The 18236-nt window shown below is 44.1% G+C and overlaps 1 protein-coding gene and 1 non-coding gene across 3 annotated transcripts in view; both read right to left on the reverse strand.

Annotated features, from left to right (window-relative positions):
• SCARA5 (scavenger receptor class A member 5) overlaps positions 1–18236 on the reverse strand; it is a 132301-nt gene that overhangs the window by 17651 nt on the left and 96414 nt on the right. For both annotated transcript variants that reach the window (XM_077152879.1, XM_077152878.1), the window contains exons 5-7: positions 16448–16528; positions 13654–13752; positions 11774–11830 (exon numbers count right to left, since the gene is read on the reverse strand). In XM_077152879.1, coding sequence (XP_077008994.1) covers positions 11774–11830; positions 13654–13752; positions 16448–16528 — 237 coding nt within the window. The remainder of the gene's footprint in view (positions 1–11773; positions 11831–13653; positions 13753–16447; positions 16529–18236) is intronic.
• Positions 4424–4494, reverse strand: TRNAR-UCU (transfer RNA arginine (anticodon UCU)). The gene has a single exon. It is a non-coding gene; the product is annotated as a tRNA-Arg (tRNA).

Raw genomic sequence — 18236 nt, forward strand, 5'->3', positions numbered from 1 at the left:
CTCCACCATTGGCCAGAGGCGACCACCCATGTGTCCTTGGTAGGTGAGAGCAAGGACACAAATAAAGGACTGGCCATACGTGGGCACACAATCACTGTGAGCTCTCACCCTGGCCAACAATGCTTTGCCCAGAGACATGCAGGGCTGACTCTGGAGTTTCCATGCTCTGCCGAAGATGGCCTGGATACCAGTGGGTTCATATCCATAAGAGCTTCTTTGCAGAGCAACTCTGCTGCGTGGGGAGCAGGATCAAGGGGGACTCATCTACATAACTGGATTAATCTCCTAACTTCCTCTGCTCTTCCCAGGGCTTAGTTCTTGGCTCCACAGCATATTAAGGAAAAGGGACAAGGGCGTAGGGCAGAAGACGGGCTCCTGCTGTCAGCAAATTTCTACACACTAATGCAAACTGGAAGTTATTCGTTAAGCACGGCAGCCCCGGAATGGTCTAGGAATGCAGCACTAGGGCTGAGGCCACTCTCAGGCTCCCAGTGCAGACTTTATAAATCTTCTAGTATGTGGGGATTCTCTTCTCAAAACAAGTGTTTCCTTGCTTTCTCTGCCTTATAAATATATCCTAGGGAAACAGTGGGAAAAGCAGAGTCCCAGATAGAGCAGCCTGGGGATTACTTACCCACATTCCTCTGCTTTGAAACTCTGAGCCCCAGAACTGGAAGGGGTCCTGGGAGTTGGCTTTCCAGCCCCTCCACCCACTTCCAGCACAGGAATCCTCCCTTCTCAGTATCACACCTGACAGCTGCTCATCCTGCCTCTGGGAATGGAAGGAGACTGGACAGTATCTCGAGTCTTTCAGTTCAGGGTTTAAAAACCAGCATCTGGTTTTATTCACCAGGCACTGGCATTTTTTTGATGTCTGCAGAGTTTTCTCATCTGATTATTTCCTACCTTATTTTACTCTACATGCTTTGGGTTTCAAAGCTATTAGCTAGGGAGCAAGAATTTGACTATCTTATTCTTTCTTTAGCATCTGGTAAAAGTACAATTAAGGGATTTGCTTCATTGCTTGGCCCCTCCATATCAGTGGGCTCAAGAGGAGAGTCTATTGGCCAGTAGCTGCCATCTCTTGAAACTACCTACTGCCAGCAGGTTCTGCCTAAGCTTGGCCCAGAGCTTCTCTGAAACCCAACCATAACAAAGCCAAGTTCTGGGTTCTCTCCAAGAGAGATTTCAAGTTGGGGATCAACAGTGAAGGGTACTAATAAATACTGAGTTCCCACTACATGTCAGGCCCTCCGCAAGGTTCTTTATATGTGCTTTCCCTCATTTACTCTTCACAAAAGTGACATGAGTTAGTTATTATGGCTCTCATTTAACAGAAGAGGAACTTGGAGCCCAGAAAAGTCAATAACTTACCTATGGTCACACAGTTGCTACATGGTAAATCAGGAAGAAAAGCAAAAGCCATGCATTTTCAAACTACAGAACCGACTTTCAAGCTGAATATTAATACAGATATTTAATAACAATCCTTTCCACATGTAAAGAGCCCCATGGGGACCAAAGTAATTAACCCTCAGGTGTAAGGGAAAGAGTCTGAGACTTAAAGCAGTGGTCCCAGCCCTGACTACATATAAGAATCACCTAAAGAGCTTTAAAAATGACCAGTATTGGGTCAGCTATATTTTAAAACAGTTCCCAGGTGATGCACAACCAGAGTTGAGAAACATTGCCTGTCAGAAAGTTCTGGGATCAAGCCCCAGCTACACTACTTGCAAACTGTTGGACCTTGTGAATGAGGTGGACGTACATCACCTCCTCAGGGAAGAATTCCCTGACCTGTAGCCCCATCACGTGCTCCCCATATGTGATAAATATTATACTGCATTTCCCTTTTTGCATGTCTTTATTTACTCATTGTTGTAAGTTCTGGGAAGGCAAGAACCATTTAGCATCTATACTGTTCACAATTGCAACCCCATTTGCAAGCAGAGGGCCTGGCATGTTGCAATGCTCAAAAAATTGATCTAAATGAATGAGCAAGTGAATGAATGGGATTCATAGCCCTTTGAGGGGCTCTAGGAACAGAAGTGACCACAAAATACCCCCAGAACCTATTTGGCTGGGCATTAGAAGGGTGCTGAAGCCTAGGCAACTTTCCTTTTAAAGAAAAAGAGAGGAGAGAAAACCCAAGGAGACCTGAAATTTTGTAGCTCCTTTATGTTTGTTTTTCCTGCCTTCCAATCCCCTGCCAGAACAAAACAAGTCAAAAGAAAGGAGGCTATGGAGAACAGAAATAAACACAGGGCGCTGGGAAAATAGGCTCTGATTTTCTGCAGCTGCAGAATAGAGCCTGAGGGATAATTTGGACCATCTGCCCATTAAGGAAATTGAACTTTCATTCTCTTGTAAAAGAAAGAACTCCCCGTGTCCCCAGCCTGCCGGCAGCACCAGGGCTGTTTTCGGGCTGGCCCCGCCTCCTGCAAGGCTGGGGAAAGTTGGACTGTGTCCTTCTCTTGACATGACACTTCTCTTTCCCCTGACATCCGCGGGAAATATGATCCATATGGGAAGGACAAGAGCTATCCCCAAAGCAAAAAAAGATGAATTTCTGGTCAGATTCTCCTGTAGCGCATTGCTTTCCAAATGTGGCCTGGCCTGTGGGTGTGCTTTATGAAATGCTATTTCCGAATGGTAATCTCTTAATATGGTACTTTACGATCCTTCAAAGCACTTTCATTAGAGAGTTTCATTTGATCTTTGCAGCAGTCCTCTAAGGTGGGTGGTGGTATTCCCATTTTGCAGGTCAAGTAGCTGAGCATCAGATAAGGGCAGTGACTTTCTCAGGGTCACATCACAAGTAAAGTGGCCACATCATGACTGGGACTTGGGTCTCCAGACTCACAGCCCGGTGTGCTATTGCATTGTGTCTCTCAGGATTACTCTTTCACTAGGGGTGACATGAAGTGCTTGGTATTTTCCTGGAAAGAAGGAGCAGCAAAAACATCTCTCAAAGGTTCACTGCATCTATGCCCGGTTGTCTCCCCAACTCTACTGAATGTTCTCTGGAAACTGGGAGTTTGTCCTTTCTGATTTTTCTTTCTCCAATGCCCTACCAAAATGCCCACTTCATAGTAGGTGTTCAATAAAAATGTGCCCAATCAAATAATAAAGCGCATTCCCTGCCCAGCCCAGAACCAGAAGCTTTCCCCATTGCAGTCAGAAGATGGAGCTTGCTCAGCTGGATTGGTAAGAATGTTCTGGGCAGCCCAGGTGGACAGATGAGTCATTTTCTTAGCTTTTGCTCCTGAGCCTCTCAAATGGCAGCAAGGCCAATGAGAGTTGATGTCTTTAGGACTAGAAAGAAATGATTACGAACCAGGGAAAGAGTCAATGACATCAAACTCTGATTTCACCAGGCTGGTAGCCCCTGTAAACACCTTGGAGAAAGTATTAACATCTATATGGCATTCTTTGCTCTCATCTCCAGATCCGAGGTCCAGGACTAGCACCCTTCCTGGGAGGCCCTTTCACACCCTATGCCTACACCCACGCTCCCCCACTTGTTTCATCTCTCAGGTCTGCTCGTCCTTCAAGTTCCAGCTCTAAAACCCATCTGGGATGCTTCTCTACCCCTGTGTAATAAAGACTTGAAGACAGGAACCATGTTTTGAACCACTTTCTAGTTCTATGATCTTGGGCAAATGATTTAACCTCTTGGAATAGTTTCTTCATCTGTTAAACGGGGAGATACCTTAGAGAGTTACTGTGAAGATTAAATGCAGGCCAGCTCAGCAACTGCGGTGGTCGGTTCTCAGTAAATATCTGTTGAACTTGATATAATCCCCAGGGATCATAGGTGGGGACCCAGGCATTGCAGCAAAGTGACCCACCAGCCTTCGAGTTGGGCAGGAAACCAACCCGTGACTCCCCTCCTGCCACATCCATGAGACCTCCCTGAGGAAGCCCATATGCTTCGCCTCCTGTTTTTCATCTTTTCCTTCCATCAGAATTTTACAAACAGCTCCCTAAAGAAAGCAGGCTGAAATCCAGCCACAGGGGAAGTTAGTCCAGCTAGACAAACTGGCTTTCAATACTCCTCAAGGGTGTTTTCCACCCTCTGCCTCTGGGGCCTCAGTCAGAAGCTGTGAGGGTAAGTGGAGCTGATCCAGTTTCATCAAAAAGATGATGTGGTTTACAATTTATCCTCATCTGTAGTGGGGGGACCTCCTGGACTTAATCTGCAGTAGCTTCAGCTCATTTTACTTCCCAACAGAAGGGGAAAGAAAGCAGGGTCATGGAAGTTAAGAACAATTCTTAGGTTTGTTTGAATTGTCTCCTAAATAAACAATTAATCATTCCTTGTTTTACTGTATGTCTAAACTTCAAACTTTCTTTGTATAATACCCAAATCAAAGACCAAAATGTCAATTCTTTGGTGTTTTTCATTTTTTATTTTTTTGGGTGCATGGTCCAGGAATCGAACCCAGGTCTCCTGCATAGAAGGCAATCATTCTACCACTGAACCACCCATGCACCTTGGGGGTGCTATTTTGTAAAAATTCCTTGCCCACCTTCAGTCTGAGGTTTGTATTACTAAAGAACTTTCTTGCAGGACAAATCCCAGAAACTGCATCATTTTTTTTTTTTTTTTGGTCAGGGAGTTGGGTATGAAAGAACTTTGATATGCCAGAGCTCCAGGAAGCTGCCCCATCAGGATTCTCCGTGGGAAAGAGCCCAACATTTCGATTAAATGTGGATACTGAGAGAAGTCAGCATACAGCATACAATAGGTTCACCGGCTCACTGTAAAAATAATAGATGCTTGGAGAACAATAAAACTGATTATCTCTACCCACAAGCATGAAATTCCCTGCTAGAGTAAAGGTTAAAAGCAGCAAACCTTCCAAAGTAACGATCTCATATCTGGCTGCTAACTCTTAACTTCAAATACAGGCTTATTTATTTTTATCCATCTAGGGTCCTTTTCAAGTTCTGGCCCTTGGTTCTTGTTTTAACTTAGCATATACTTAGCATGAAAATATTAAAGGTGCAATTAATGACCGCGTAGGCCTGCTCACTCCTTGGTGGGAGCACTGCTCTCTAAGCCGGGGTGGGGGTGGGGTGCTCAGTTCTCAGGCACACTCCCATACCTCTTGAACCCTCACTTTGCCACCTGGCTTCTTAAAGGGGCAGGCCTTTTATTTTTCCAGGCTCTTTTTGAATCTATTTGAAATCATTAAACCAAACATAACAGGGTTTAAACAGAATTAAATGGTTTTCTGCATATAATAATCTAAGCGCTCTCCTGGAAGGGGTCACTAGGAAACTTTAGGAAAAGTAACTGGATTTGGTTTTGGACGGCTTAAAAAAGGATTTTGGCAAACCAGAATTTCTGTAAGGCCAGATCTCATCCTCTGCACAGAACAGGGGGGAAAAGAGGAAATTATGGTCCAGGAAGGCTGAGCAACTGTCCCCTAGGGCTGCACAGACGATTGGGTCAGAATGGGGACTTGGCTCTAGGTTTTGCTACGCTAAGGTCAGTGCTGCTCCTGTAGAATTCCAGAGAGTTCATGTGTCTTCTCAGGAAATACAGTACTTTCTGAAGGGGGAGCAGCTCCGACACAAGAAGGAACAGCAAAGAAAACGTGGATTTGAAATGTGGACCTTTTCCACCGGGAGGAAGGGTCTACCTCCCATGCCACCAGGTCTTGGTGTTGGTGGCTGCACTGAGGGAATCCATGGATTCTCAAGGCTCCACTTTGGGGGCCCTGTCCTTTTGACCCCTTAATCCTGCCTCCTGACTGGTTCTCCTCCCAAACATCTACCATGTTGCTGTCTGGTCCAGGAATGGATTCCCAGTGCCCAGACAATCAAGCCAAACTTATGAGGATGACAAGGCCCTTTGTAATCCCTGTATAACTTTCCAGACTCAGTCATTGTTTCTTACATCCCAAACCTTGCTGTACCAAAAGATTCAGTTTTATTCAGCAATGCTGAAAAAATCTTTGCCTTCCACATCCATCTGTTCAACTCCAACTTACTTCAAAACCTGGGTCAAAGACAACCTCCTTGAATGAGCCCACCACGGCAGGCATAGTTAGCCTTCATACCTCTACCATAGCCCTCTCCACACTCAATTGTAATTGTTTGTGTATCTTTTTCACCGGGCTAGGCTGTGAGCTCCTCAAAGGTAAGACCGTGTCTACTCATCTTGGGCTCCCTAGCCCTTAGCTAGTACCTGGTACACAGCAAATGCTCAATAAATGTTTGTTAAAGTCACGAATAAACAAGTGCTCTCTTCCCCAAGCACTTTACCTACTTTCACACATTTAGCTTTTCCTTTACAGATGTATGGGAAGGCCAGTTCCTCCCTTCCCAAGGAGACCACTTCAATCTCACTTTGTCTCTTCCAGGCCCTGTTTTCGGATTCATGTAGCTCAGACCTTTGCTGGTCCTGCTCTCCCTGAAGCTTGCTTGGTTCATCTTGTTCCCAACCTCATTTACCATTTCCTCAAGCTTGCTTCTTTCTTTCTGGTGCATCCCAGTCTGTTACAGCTAGGACTGGAAGTAGTTTTTGCCTCAGGACACTTTTGCTGAGTGGATTGTATGTCCCTGTATATTTTTCAGTTACTAGACATAAACATAGGGGAAGAAACATTTGAAAAACAGTTCTCCATTTCCAGATATTCTTTTGTATCTGCATCTGTAGAACTACCATATATTATAAAGAGAATGAATGAATGAATTAACACTGCCAGATATGTGCCAGGTGCTTCTGTATTTCCATAAACCTATCTGGCTCAATTTAAACAATCAAGAACAATGTGCAAAGTAAGGGAGGCAGAAAGGGCTTCTCTGGCCGAGGCAGAGCCCTCCTGCATGAAGTCTGCCTTGGCTTATCTCAGAGCAACAGAAGTAGGTTAAAGCAACAAAGCTTGGTGAAAATTAGAGTAGACTGAGAAAGGAAGAGTACTTTAAAAGTAAGTGGGTCTTGCTAAGGAAAAAATCAGCATCTTCATATTCAGCAGTGCTAGGAAGAGGTAGGTTGGCCCATAAGGACTCCAGGATGTCAAAACAGAAGGGGAGAAAGAACAAAAAATATACAAAGATGCTAATGAATTCTCGTGCCCTTGGATAAGTTCCTTATTCATCTCTAAAATGGACGTAATCGTTACCTCCTGAATATGGCTGTGAGAGTAAAGTGACATAATTGCACAAAAACTTTAATTCTCACAGTATCAGGCACAAGTTTATTAGTATTATATGAGTGTTAAATTTCTCTAAAAGTATGGTTTACTTTTAAATCATTCTGTTGCTGGAACATTAAAGTTATATAAGATGTTAAGTTTATATACGTGGTTAAAGTTAATAAAGAAATAACTTTGTATGTAAAAGATTCAGTTGCTCTGTCTCTCTATGCCTGAAATAAGCCTAACTTCTGATGCTACGTTATCCTAGAAAGATAGCTTGGTGTACCTGGTATAGCCACCTTGAGCCCAGGGATGAAAGGAAGGGAGCTCCTTGACTCCAAAAGACTCACCGTGCATTCCTTAACAACAGTGATACAAACATTGCATCAGCTATAGACAAAATTCTCTAGGAACCATGTCCTCTGGCAATTAATTCTTACACTGCATGCTGGGAAGCCTATGGGACCATCCTCCCCCAAACTTACTTCTTTAAAAACTGAAGACACAAGTGGTGAATTTTTCAAGTTTTGAATTGCCAATGATAACCATCAACAAGCATTGGCTTAGAATTTACCCCCGTGTCATTCTGCACATTTTTTTCCCATATGAAACCAAACTGAGGAAAGTTTTTAAAACAATCTAAACTTACATCTTACTTTAAATTCATGCTATGGGACTTAAAACTGAATCCTTTGCCCACCCTCTAGCGCAACAACACTATTTATTTTGTCTGCAAATGGACCATATACCAGGGTAAAACAAATGCCTGTCTGTCTCTAGATGTGTATATGTAACTTTATTTTCCTGGCCAAACTCCCTAAGTCAAACATCTGTGTGACTGATATCACCCTTGCCCAAGAAAATCTTTACCTCTCATCATCAAACAGATATCAGGAGATGTAGACACTAGAACCAATTTGCCCACTGACCTAAGACCTGTGCCCTGGGGAGCTTTCTCCATCTCCCTGTCCTTGATTCCTCCACGGTGAACTGGCTGGTGGGGTTGGGAGTCTGAGAGGAGTTGATCTAAAACTCCATCCAACTCGAAAATTCTATGACTGCAGATCAAAACAGTGGTAAACAATTGCAAAATTTTGTTCTGAAAAAATATTATGACTCAAAACATGGGTCACTAGGAGTTTCTCTGTAACGTTCTCTTCAAAGGAACCCCCCCTGCATCACCCCACCCCCACTGACTTCCCATCCTGAAGGGAGGGGTGTCGCTTTTTTTTTTTTTTTTGTCAATCCCTCTAATATAGTAACATCTCCACCTGCTGGAACTTTAGGTTTTTGCTGTTAAAGGTACAAGCTTAGGAAGTGTTTGGAAAAGGCTCCATAGCCTCAGGCAAAAACTGGATTACAGGAAACCAGCCTGGGTAATAGCTACTCCTCTACAGAATACACTTTTGGAGGACGGAAGAGCTCTGGTGCTGAAAACTCCTACTTCCCACCCATGAAATCCCATGGTGGGGCTGCCGTTGCCCCAGGCAATGACTAAGAAACCACCAGAAATGGTCGCTCAGTGTTCATCAAAATTTCCGCACTTTTATGAAAGATGATCTGTGGCTCCCTCTCATAGCTTGGGTCTCAGGGATACAGTTAACGCCTTTGGAACTGGAACTCCTTGGAAACATAACCAGGAGTCTGAATTTAGTTTGGCATGGGCTTGGCCAGAAGCAGGCAAGGGGGTGGAGGCCGTGGGAAGCTAGACCTCAGAACTGAATCTCTTCACCCATTTCTGAAGTTACCCTTCGGCCAGTCACTAGGGGTTTAAAGGAACTGCAGAGAAGCAATGCAAAGGGGCTGTGGAAGACCAGGTACAAGACCACGACCTAAGTTCTCATATCAGAATTTGAGCCATCAGAAGAGGCTCAGGTTTTAGTTTCAGCTCGACCCCTTCGTAATGATTTAGGAAAGTCATTTCTCCTCTCTGGGCCTCTGAAAATAAGGAGAAGGCTGGATGACCTTCTAGTTTTGTTGCTCAGCAATTCCTATATCTATCCCAGGTTCTTTCTCATGTTGCGTAAAGCCTCCCATCAATGGTGCTATCTTCATTGAGCCAGCTCACCTTCCAGTTCCATCACCATGGAGGTATTTTGTACATCTTGTCAGGGGGCAGAAGGAAAAGAGAGCTTTGGGCAAGGGCTGTTGTCTGAGGGCTCCAGTGAAGGTACAACCTCTTCAGGGCAGGAAAGGAAGCGTCAGTTCCCAAGGAATGGCCCATCTGACACTGACATCAGTCTCTTGGTGTACAGCCAATAGGCTCCTGGGCCAAGCGGATTAGGCGTCCTTGCCCCACTGGTCCCCACCCATCCCTGAGGGAGACTGCACTGTTGTGGCTTCAGCTCCCACTGTGATTGATCTCCCCAGGCCTCAGATATCAATCCATGTGCAGAGCCCAGCCAGCTGCACCCACAGAAGCAAAGTGAAGAGTGAAGATAGCCTCTTTCATGTTAATGGTGACTCTCACCAACAACGACTGCCTTTCTCCTCTGGTCGGTCCTTTGGCAGCTCCTCCTCTCCAGTTAGCTGAAAGAATGTACCAAAGGATCCCTAACAAGAACCCCTCTGGTATGTGGGCAGTGTTTCTAATCTCCCTTTCAAAGGTCGTCTTTCTACAGTTCTTCCCTTCCTCCTCACCCTCATCAGAATTTATTTTGAAGAGATAAATGTTACCATGCTTCTTAGCTACCTTGGCAGCATTCTGTCAGAAACCAGTCAACAAGTAGAGGAGGAGAAAGCAGCACCTCCAGGGCAACATATAGTTTTCAACCTATTATAAATGTGACATATCTGCTACAGATGTCATCAATAATATCCAGGCTCTGGGGTTCCTTTGCCTTCAAAACTCTTTGTGCTCCCGGCAGGGTCTACCAGATCTCCTCATCTAGTTGGCACATTTCCAGTGAAGCCCTTGAAAGGTATCCCAGATAATGCAAGAAAAATTGTGAAGGACCTAAATTGCTTTGTGGATTACAACATCTAAGGGGAGGTGGGCATGGGGAGAGTCCAGGGTATAGTGAAGGTGCGACCCTTGGTTTTCTTCATGTACTTCCCTCATTTTAGAGTTCACAAAGTGCTATCATATACATTCTTCTTATTTGAACCTTCTAATCACTGTCCTAAGGAAGGGAAGGGCAGAGGAAGTAGGAATTCCCCTCTGTCCCTCTCTTGCTGCTTACCCCTACCCTTCCCAAGCTCTAAGCTAAACGGGAGGAAACTATCATCTTAAGGACCTACTGAAATCAAGGACGATTACCCTTAGGAAAACCACCAGTTTGAGTCCAACTTGTGAACCTCCAGTGGCATTTGTCCCTGAGTTTCTGAAGGAGAACCTAGACTGGAACTTAGGTGCCCCAGGAGGGGGTAACCTGCTTATGCTCTCAGTCATAATGGCAGCATTTCAGAGCCCAACAAATACTATATGCTGGTGTGTGTGTGTGTGTGTTTTGTTTGTTTGTTTTTGTTTTTAATTTGGAAACTTGGCTCGGAGAATATATTCATTATTTTTTGGCAATCTGTCCGAGTCTCTATATTGCCCTTTGGGGAAAAAAAATTCTAAAAAAGAGTCACATAACTAGATAAGTTGGCTTACCTTATAAATATTTTGGAAAGGACCCTTGTCAGAAATATGCCCCTACTTACTCTTGCTGTCTGCCAAATAATGAGATCTTTAGCCTCCCTGCTCATCAATGGCAAAGGAGGAAAACAGTGGTACAAGTCTTACTGCAGGTCTTTCAACTCTTTCCCTCTACCCTTTACAAAATGGAGTAACTTAGATCTTAAATGCTCAAAATGGAGCTGGAGAGCTATGCATACAGCAAGCTCTTATGCTATTCCTGAAAGCACCATTGTAAGTGAAATCTAAAAACTTAGAAAATACCTCCCTTTTTGGAAAAACAAAACATAACCATCTCCTCAAACTTATCTTTTTTTTCCTCTTTTCCCCCTTAAGTACCCTTGCCCAACTACTCCAACTGGGGAGACAAACTGAATTGCTATCCAAATCTGTGTTCCCCAAATTGCAATTCTAAGACCCCCAAATAAACATCTTTTGTTGCTTTGCAGCTTAGTTTGCTATTTCTCGGTTGATGGTACCCAGGAAAGTAGTGCATTTTAACAACTCAAGTAACTGAATTTTAGCATGCATCTCCAATAATTTTGGGAAGCATACCTGAATTGGGCATTATGAGGAATAATAATTAACACTTATCAAGCACTAACCAAGGACCCTGGATAACCAAGGCACTATGATAGATACTTTACATGGATTTAATGACCACAATGATCCTGTGATGTAGGAATCCTTATTATACCCATTTTATAGATGACAAAACTGACACACAGATGTGATATAGCTAGGCAGTGAGACACTTGGGAGGGAGCCAGGCAGTCTGCCTCCAGACCCATCCATGCAACCACCGCTGGAAACATACCCTGGGCTCCTGGAGGCTATCAGTATCCCCTGTGGGACCCATGGAGCCCTGAAGTAGGTGGGGGGCTTCCAGGACATTTGAGTCTTGGCCCATGGCCCCCTACAGTCTCAGGAACCATGGGGCCATTTGGGAACAGCCACACCTTTGCTGGCACAGTATATAGTGATGCCAAAAGAATTTCCTCACCAGCATCCCCGGCTCTCTCTCCTTTCTCTCCTTTCTCTCCTTTTGGGCCTCGGTCACCTGAAAGAGAATTGGAAAATCGGCATTAGAGATGAAAACAAACCGTATTTGTAAATAAAATGTTATCTGCAAGAGATCTATTAACCCAAGACCTGAGAAACCGCCCAGGCAAGAGTCGGCAGCAACTGGAGGACAGAGTATAGCAGGGAAAATAAAGGCATACCCAACTGTGCTGCCTACCCTGGTCTCCTGGGAGAGGAGGAGCCCAGCTGAGAAAATTTAATTCCCTCCTAATTAAGGCCTCGAAGAGCAACACCTACAATCACAGAATAAAAGAGTACGCGGCATTCAACTAGGAGAAGGAAAAGCAAAGATATTCCTATTAAATAGTTAAGTTTTACAAGTCTGCATTTAAGTTTGTTCTAACAAGCATGGGTAGGGGCAGGGGTATGGGAAACCAAGGGTTTTGGTTACATAGGGTAAGAGACAGGTTATATGTCAGACAGATCTTCCTGCGTTGGAGGCTGTAAAACATGAAGCAGAGTTTCCCAGGGAATTGTGGAATTTCCTTCCTAGGAGATGGTTTAAAGAACAGACCTCTTTTCCTGGCCAGTAACTCACTCTACAAAGAAGTCCTGACATCACTTAATGGAAATTAAGATGATCAGGGAATTTTATTTCAAGAACCTCCAGGAAGATAACTGCAAATCAAAAGCCCATGACATATTGTCAAGTGAAAAGTAAGTCAGCAAGTAACAGGGGAGACTATTAAGTTTGTCCAACTCTTGAAACATACAAACAAACAAATAAAGGCAACTATGTATGTATACACGTGTATAGGTGTATGCATACATATGCTTAGAAAGAGATCTTGCAGAATATACTCCAAAGTGTATACAATGGTTACTCAAAAGAGTAAGAACTGAGGGGAATGAAGGAATGAAGGAAAGGGGTTCTTACTTTTTTACTTTAACACACTTCTGCATTATTTTTTTCCCAATAAGCATATACTGCTTTTATAATCTGCTTTAAAGTCAATTAAAAAAAAATGGTTCATAAAAGAAGGGAAAACCTCAGCCTGTTTAATAACTAACCAGAATGTAGAATATAATTTCCTAGTGACCCAAGATCAAGAGACCAACCTAGACATGCAGTTGGAATAATTAACAATCGTTTTTTCTTAGTTTTCATTTTAACAAGTGAGGAGGGGGAGCTCAGGAAAAGAGCTTCAGAACTCACCATCTTCTGAAATTATGGTAGGAGGCTGGACACTCTCAAAAGGATTATGAAAAGAGAGGGACTGACTATAAATTTGGTTCCCTTAAAAAATGAAAGAGGGAACTAAAGATAAGGAAGTGATATGTCAACGAGAAGAAAAATATCAGAAGAAATACTGTTGGTACTGTACACTTGAGAACTGAAGTTCAAAATATCTTGGGGGATTGAGGAGTGGGGAAAATACTATAGAAGTTTAAGAATATGGCACTACTGGAGAGAAGGGGGGCTGTACTGGGTCTGCAGCATAGAGATCTGCTGGTAGAGTTTCTCTTGCAGGCCCTTTTTCCTGGCTTTTCTGGTTCTATCACTGGTGCAACCGGTGATAATGAAGCCTTGCATTTGGACAGTACTTTAGAGTTTACAAAGCATACATAATTTAATCCTCATGCTAGCCCTGTGAAATATGGTAAGGATCATGAGGACTTCTAGTTTTTAGATGAAGAAACTGATGCTTAACGAGGTTAAGTGACTTGCCTAAGGTCTCTCAGCTAGTCAGTGGCAGAGCTAGAATCAGAACCCAGTTCCACTCACTCCGGTGTTCATGCTGCTTCCGAGGGGATGCTCACGAGCAAGGCTCTGTTGGTCCACCTGAGATTCATTATTACCTTTGAACCCTCTCATGCCCATCGGCCCTGTGGCTCCCAGCTTCCCATCATCGCCCTTTGGACCAGGCAGTCCTGGGGTGCCTCTCTCTCCTGGCAGACCTGGGGAGAAAAGAGACAAATGATGGAACCACAGACTCAGCACTAGAAGGGCCCCTAAAGGCCACTGTTCAGTTCAACAGTTAACCTCAACCATGGATCCCGCCGTAACCTCTGCTTCTGATTCTTCAGTCAGTTCTAAGTTAAAGATACTGTGAAAGCAGTGTCAAAAAGGGCAGCTCAAACCTTTAACCATCAGTACCTTTTATCCAATTAGACTCAGTCCCCTCCCCCTGAAAGATTCAACTCTGTAGTGAGTGAAGGAGATGGGGCCAACCCCATTTTGGACATGTCCCTTCACTCATAGCTCCTTTGGAGATTTTGACTTGCCAAGCAGTTTTTGAGCACTTCCTATATGCCAGACACTGTTCTGGATACTTTTCATAAATTATCTCATTTAATCCTGGCAACACAGTTTTAGATGAGTATTATTTCATCTGTGCTACTTTACAGATGAAGTAATTTAGACACAGAGAGATTAAATAATTTGCCCAAGGTCACACAGCAAAGAGTGTTGGGGGCAGGAACTGAGCCCTGGACTTCTTGAACTAAAAGCTCATGGTTTCTGTGTTTCATCTCATGATGAATGGAACGGGCTTACTGGTATTCAGTGGGGGGAGGTGTCATTAGGGAGTAGGAAGTAGACGTAAATAGCTCCGCTTCCTATTTAAGAAAAAATCAAAAAGGTTTCTTGCCTTCATGACTTTATCATAAAAACAGGGAGGTAAAGCAAAGGGGACTGGAGGCTGAGGAGCAGGGAGGGAGTTAGCAAGGTCAGCGAAGGGAATGGATGGCCTGCTGCTGGCCCTGGCCCCGGGGCTCCAGCCACGAGGCCTCCTGGCCACTGGCCTGCATTTCACCACTACATTGCATCACTGGAGAGCCAGAATCAACAAACGGTTTCACCAAGTGAAGCTCTGGGTCTCCAAGAGGCCTGGCCTAAGCCCACAGTTATCTTTGCAAAGCAGAATACCCTTAAGTGATTGTTCTTCTCTGTTTAGAATGTTAGTTAGTTTTCTTTGGGCTTTTTCTGTGACAGGAAGAAAACTGGCCTATTAGTAATGATTTCTCCAAAGCTAAATTCAAATGGCTGGAAAAGAACAGGGTGGTCCCAAGAGGGTGAGAGGACTTCGGAGAAGGGATGATTGAATTTCCTTTTTTATTAACACAGATGTATTTGTTCCCAGAGTTCAAAGGCCGTGTGACCACAACACTCAGAATCTAATGCCGGCTCTGCCCATGGTGCCTCGTCCCTATTATTCATCAAGTCAGAAAGAGGGGTTCCAGAGCCTTGTGAGTCACTGGGCATCCCCAATTTTGATATTAGGGAGCTGACCTGAAAAGCGGAGGTCAGGAGTGGAAGACAGACTGTTGCTCTCCCTCTGCCAGCCTCTGCCTCCTCTCCTATATTTGCAACTCCTTAGAGATTTATAATGGGGATGGTTTGGAGGTATAATTACTAAAATAAATAACCACCCCCACCCCAAACTCTTCCCCTCCTTCCATCATTTAGAATACTCTACAATCTCTTAGAAGAATGTTGCTCATAGAAGAAGCTCCAGAATGGACGGGCTGGGATGAGAAGTTTGGTAGAATAATTGAACATGAACTCCTGAACTAATGAACTTAAGAATATACTTTTCAAAAGGCCAAAAAGATCCCCTACCAAACCCCAGATTTTCAAGGCTCTCACTGTGTATAGCAGGATGGGAAATGGGAGGATGGGTAATGAATATGCATCCTTCCATTCATAGTTAACTTCACGTGTCAACTTGGCTAGGATGACAATTACTACTTAATTATTTGGTCAAGAAAGAGCCTGTCCTCTTCTTAAGGTACCCTCTTGTGAGGGTATTTGGCAGAAGGGATTTGCATATATAATTAGTTGATTACATGTACAATCAACAAAGGAGATTGTCTTCAGTAATGTGGGGTCTTTCACCATCCAATCAGTAGAGGATCTTAAAAGCCAGAACTGAGTGTTTCAGAGATCAGAAGACGATATTCTACTTCAACTTCAGCATTGGTTCTTCCTGGAATTTCCAGCAAGTCAGCTTCACCTGGGGAATTTGGACTAAAGACCTCAACATCACCTTTATTGGAGTTTCCAGCTTGCAGCCTACCCTGTAGAGTTATATAGTGAATCTCTTTCCACACACACACACACACACACACACACACACACACACACACACACACACACACACATCCTGCTGATTCTGTTTCTCTGGAGAACCCTGACTAATACAGGTGGAAGTTCATGGTCCAACCATCAATCTGGGAAGTTTCATGAGTAGTGGAGGAGGTGTCAGGTGCCAGTGATTCAGGAAAACATTGACAGGGGTAAAACATACTTGAGGGGTTGGTCTGCACCGCAGAACACCTCCAATTCCTTCTGAAGGTCCTGGTCACAAAGACTCTGACCTCAGTGTTGGGAAGTGTCTTCAGTGATGTGTGGACCTCTCATGTGCCCTTTTCTTTCAGATCCTTGCACTTTCTATGAAAAGGTATTTGCTCCATCTTGTTGTTACACCAACCATCTATTAGCATCTTAACAGAACAGGGAATTTGAAATTGTGTTAAGTATTCTTCCAAGGAGATCCATCATTGACCATGAGAAAGTAGAGAGTAAGTGATGGATTTGGGGCTCATCTCATTCCTGGTATGCCTAGGTCTCTTCCAAGGGCATCTCCATTACCTCGAAGTCCAGGTAATCCAGGAATTCCAGGATCGCCTTCCTTTCCTTCATCCCCCTGATCACCTTTGGGTCCTGGTGGTCCTGAAAGGGTTATAAATAACATCCAGGTTAGAAGACTGCTTTCTGCAAAGAAGGTCTGCTGAGGAACAAAAATCCCCTTTCTATAGAGGAAGCACATAAGCTGCCACCTCAGCCAGTCTTGGGGAGATTAAGGAAGGCTTCCTGGAAGAAGTAATATCCAAACTCAAATCTCACAGATGAACAGGAGGTAGGCAAGTAGAGGGAGAGGAGGGGAGTGAAAGGGAGAGTTCCAGGAAGAGAGAAAGTCCCTATATGGCTTAACAGTAAGAAAGAGATGCGTAGGACACAATGGACTAAGAAGCTAGGGGTCCACTGGAGGAGGAAATAGAGTATCCCAGAGGCCAGGTCTAAGTGTTATGCTTTGCTCTGAGAACACTACAGGACACAGGAAGGGCCTGGGAGAAGAAGGTGTAGTCTTTGTCTCAGGTTTGCACATAAGAAAGATAGCTCTGGCTGCAAGGTGGGAAATGGATTGGAATAGGAGGGAGACCAGAGGCAGGAAGACCGAGGAGGTAAGAGATGATGAGGCTCTGCATTAGGGAAGTGGTGGGTCAGAAGGGAAGTAAGTAACCCATTCAAAAGCTGTTTAGAAAGTAGAAGAGATGGAACTCAGCTATTCATGGATAAAGGAAAGGGAAGAGGCCAGGATAACACTCTTACTGCTGGCTGGAACACCTGAATGCTTTCTATTTGCTGCTGAGTAGGACTATCTTCTGTGGCATATGTGGTTTATTTAGTCCCCACAACAACCCAGGTGTTGAAGTAGCTTTTCTGAGGTCACAGCTTGCTAGTAAGTGAAGGACCAATGACTTCAACCAGGTGTGTCTGGCCTGCGTTCGCTCTGCTGCACCCAACGTTAGGCATATTGCTGTTTCATTGTACCTTCCTGCCACCATGCCGCTGTGCCTGCTGTTCCCAGGCTAGGGTCACTGGGAGCCTGCCCTGATAACCTCTTACCACTGCCCACCCCCAGTGCCTGCTCATTGCCACTCTCCTGGTGAAACCATCTCTGGCCAATTACTCCTGTTTAAAGTGTATGCAACCTGCTTGAACTCAGGTCATTGTGCCATTTGATATTTATCTCACACTGCCTTGTCCTACAGGTATATGTGCACTCTCTTTCTTAACAAAATTGCTAGCTCCCTGAGACAAGGATTACACCTTTATATTTCTATGTCTGTCGTGAAGAACCAGAGTCCAAGTTCTTAACTCCTGATTCCAAGCTGCTTTTTGAGAGAGGAAGGAACAAGAAAAATTCCCAAACTGTACCTCACAGCACAGCAGTAATGTCTTGCACAATAAATATTTGATAAATGAATGACGCTATGAGATGAGAGGCTGTTAATACACACAAAACAACTATGCAGCCAAGATCAAGATGTACTGATACATTCTGAGAGCTGGCACTATCCTCAAACCCTAATCAAAGTTGACAGCTGTTAATAATTCCATGGCACGTGCATAGGAGGAAAATCATCAACAATTTAAAAATTCAAAAGTTACACAGATCATTTAAGGAGGACTCTGTTTTGTAGCCATCTTTCTCTTTTCTGCAAGAAAAGTAAAGTAAGACTGGTCACATTTCTCCCAGTTTTCTGATGAGAGAATTGAGCCACAGAAGATATCGGGGACATGTCTAAGATTTTATCACAAATGAAAGGCATAATTAAGAAACCAATGAGCTTCACAACTTCCATTCCTGCAACTG

The sequence above is a fragment of the Tamandua tetradactyla genome, chromosome 3 (genome assembly GCF_023851605.1).
Source record: "Tamandua tetradactyla isolate mTamTet1 chromosome 3, mTamTet1.pri, whole genome shotgun sequence".
Taxonomy (NCBI): Eukaryota; Metazoa; Chordata; class Mammalia; order Pilosa; family Myrmecophagidae; genus Tamandua; species Tamandua tetradactyla.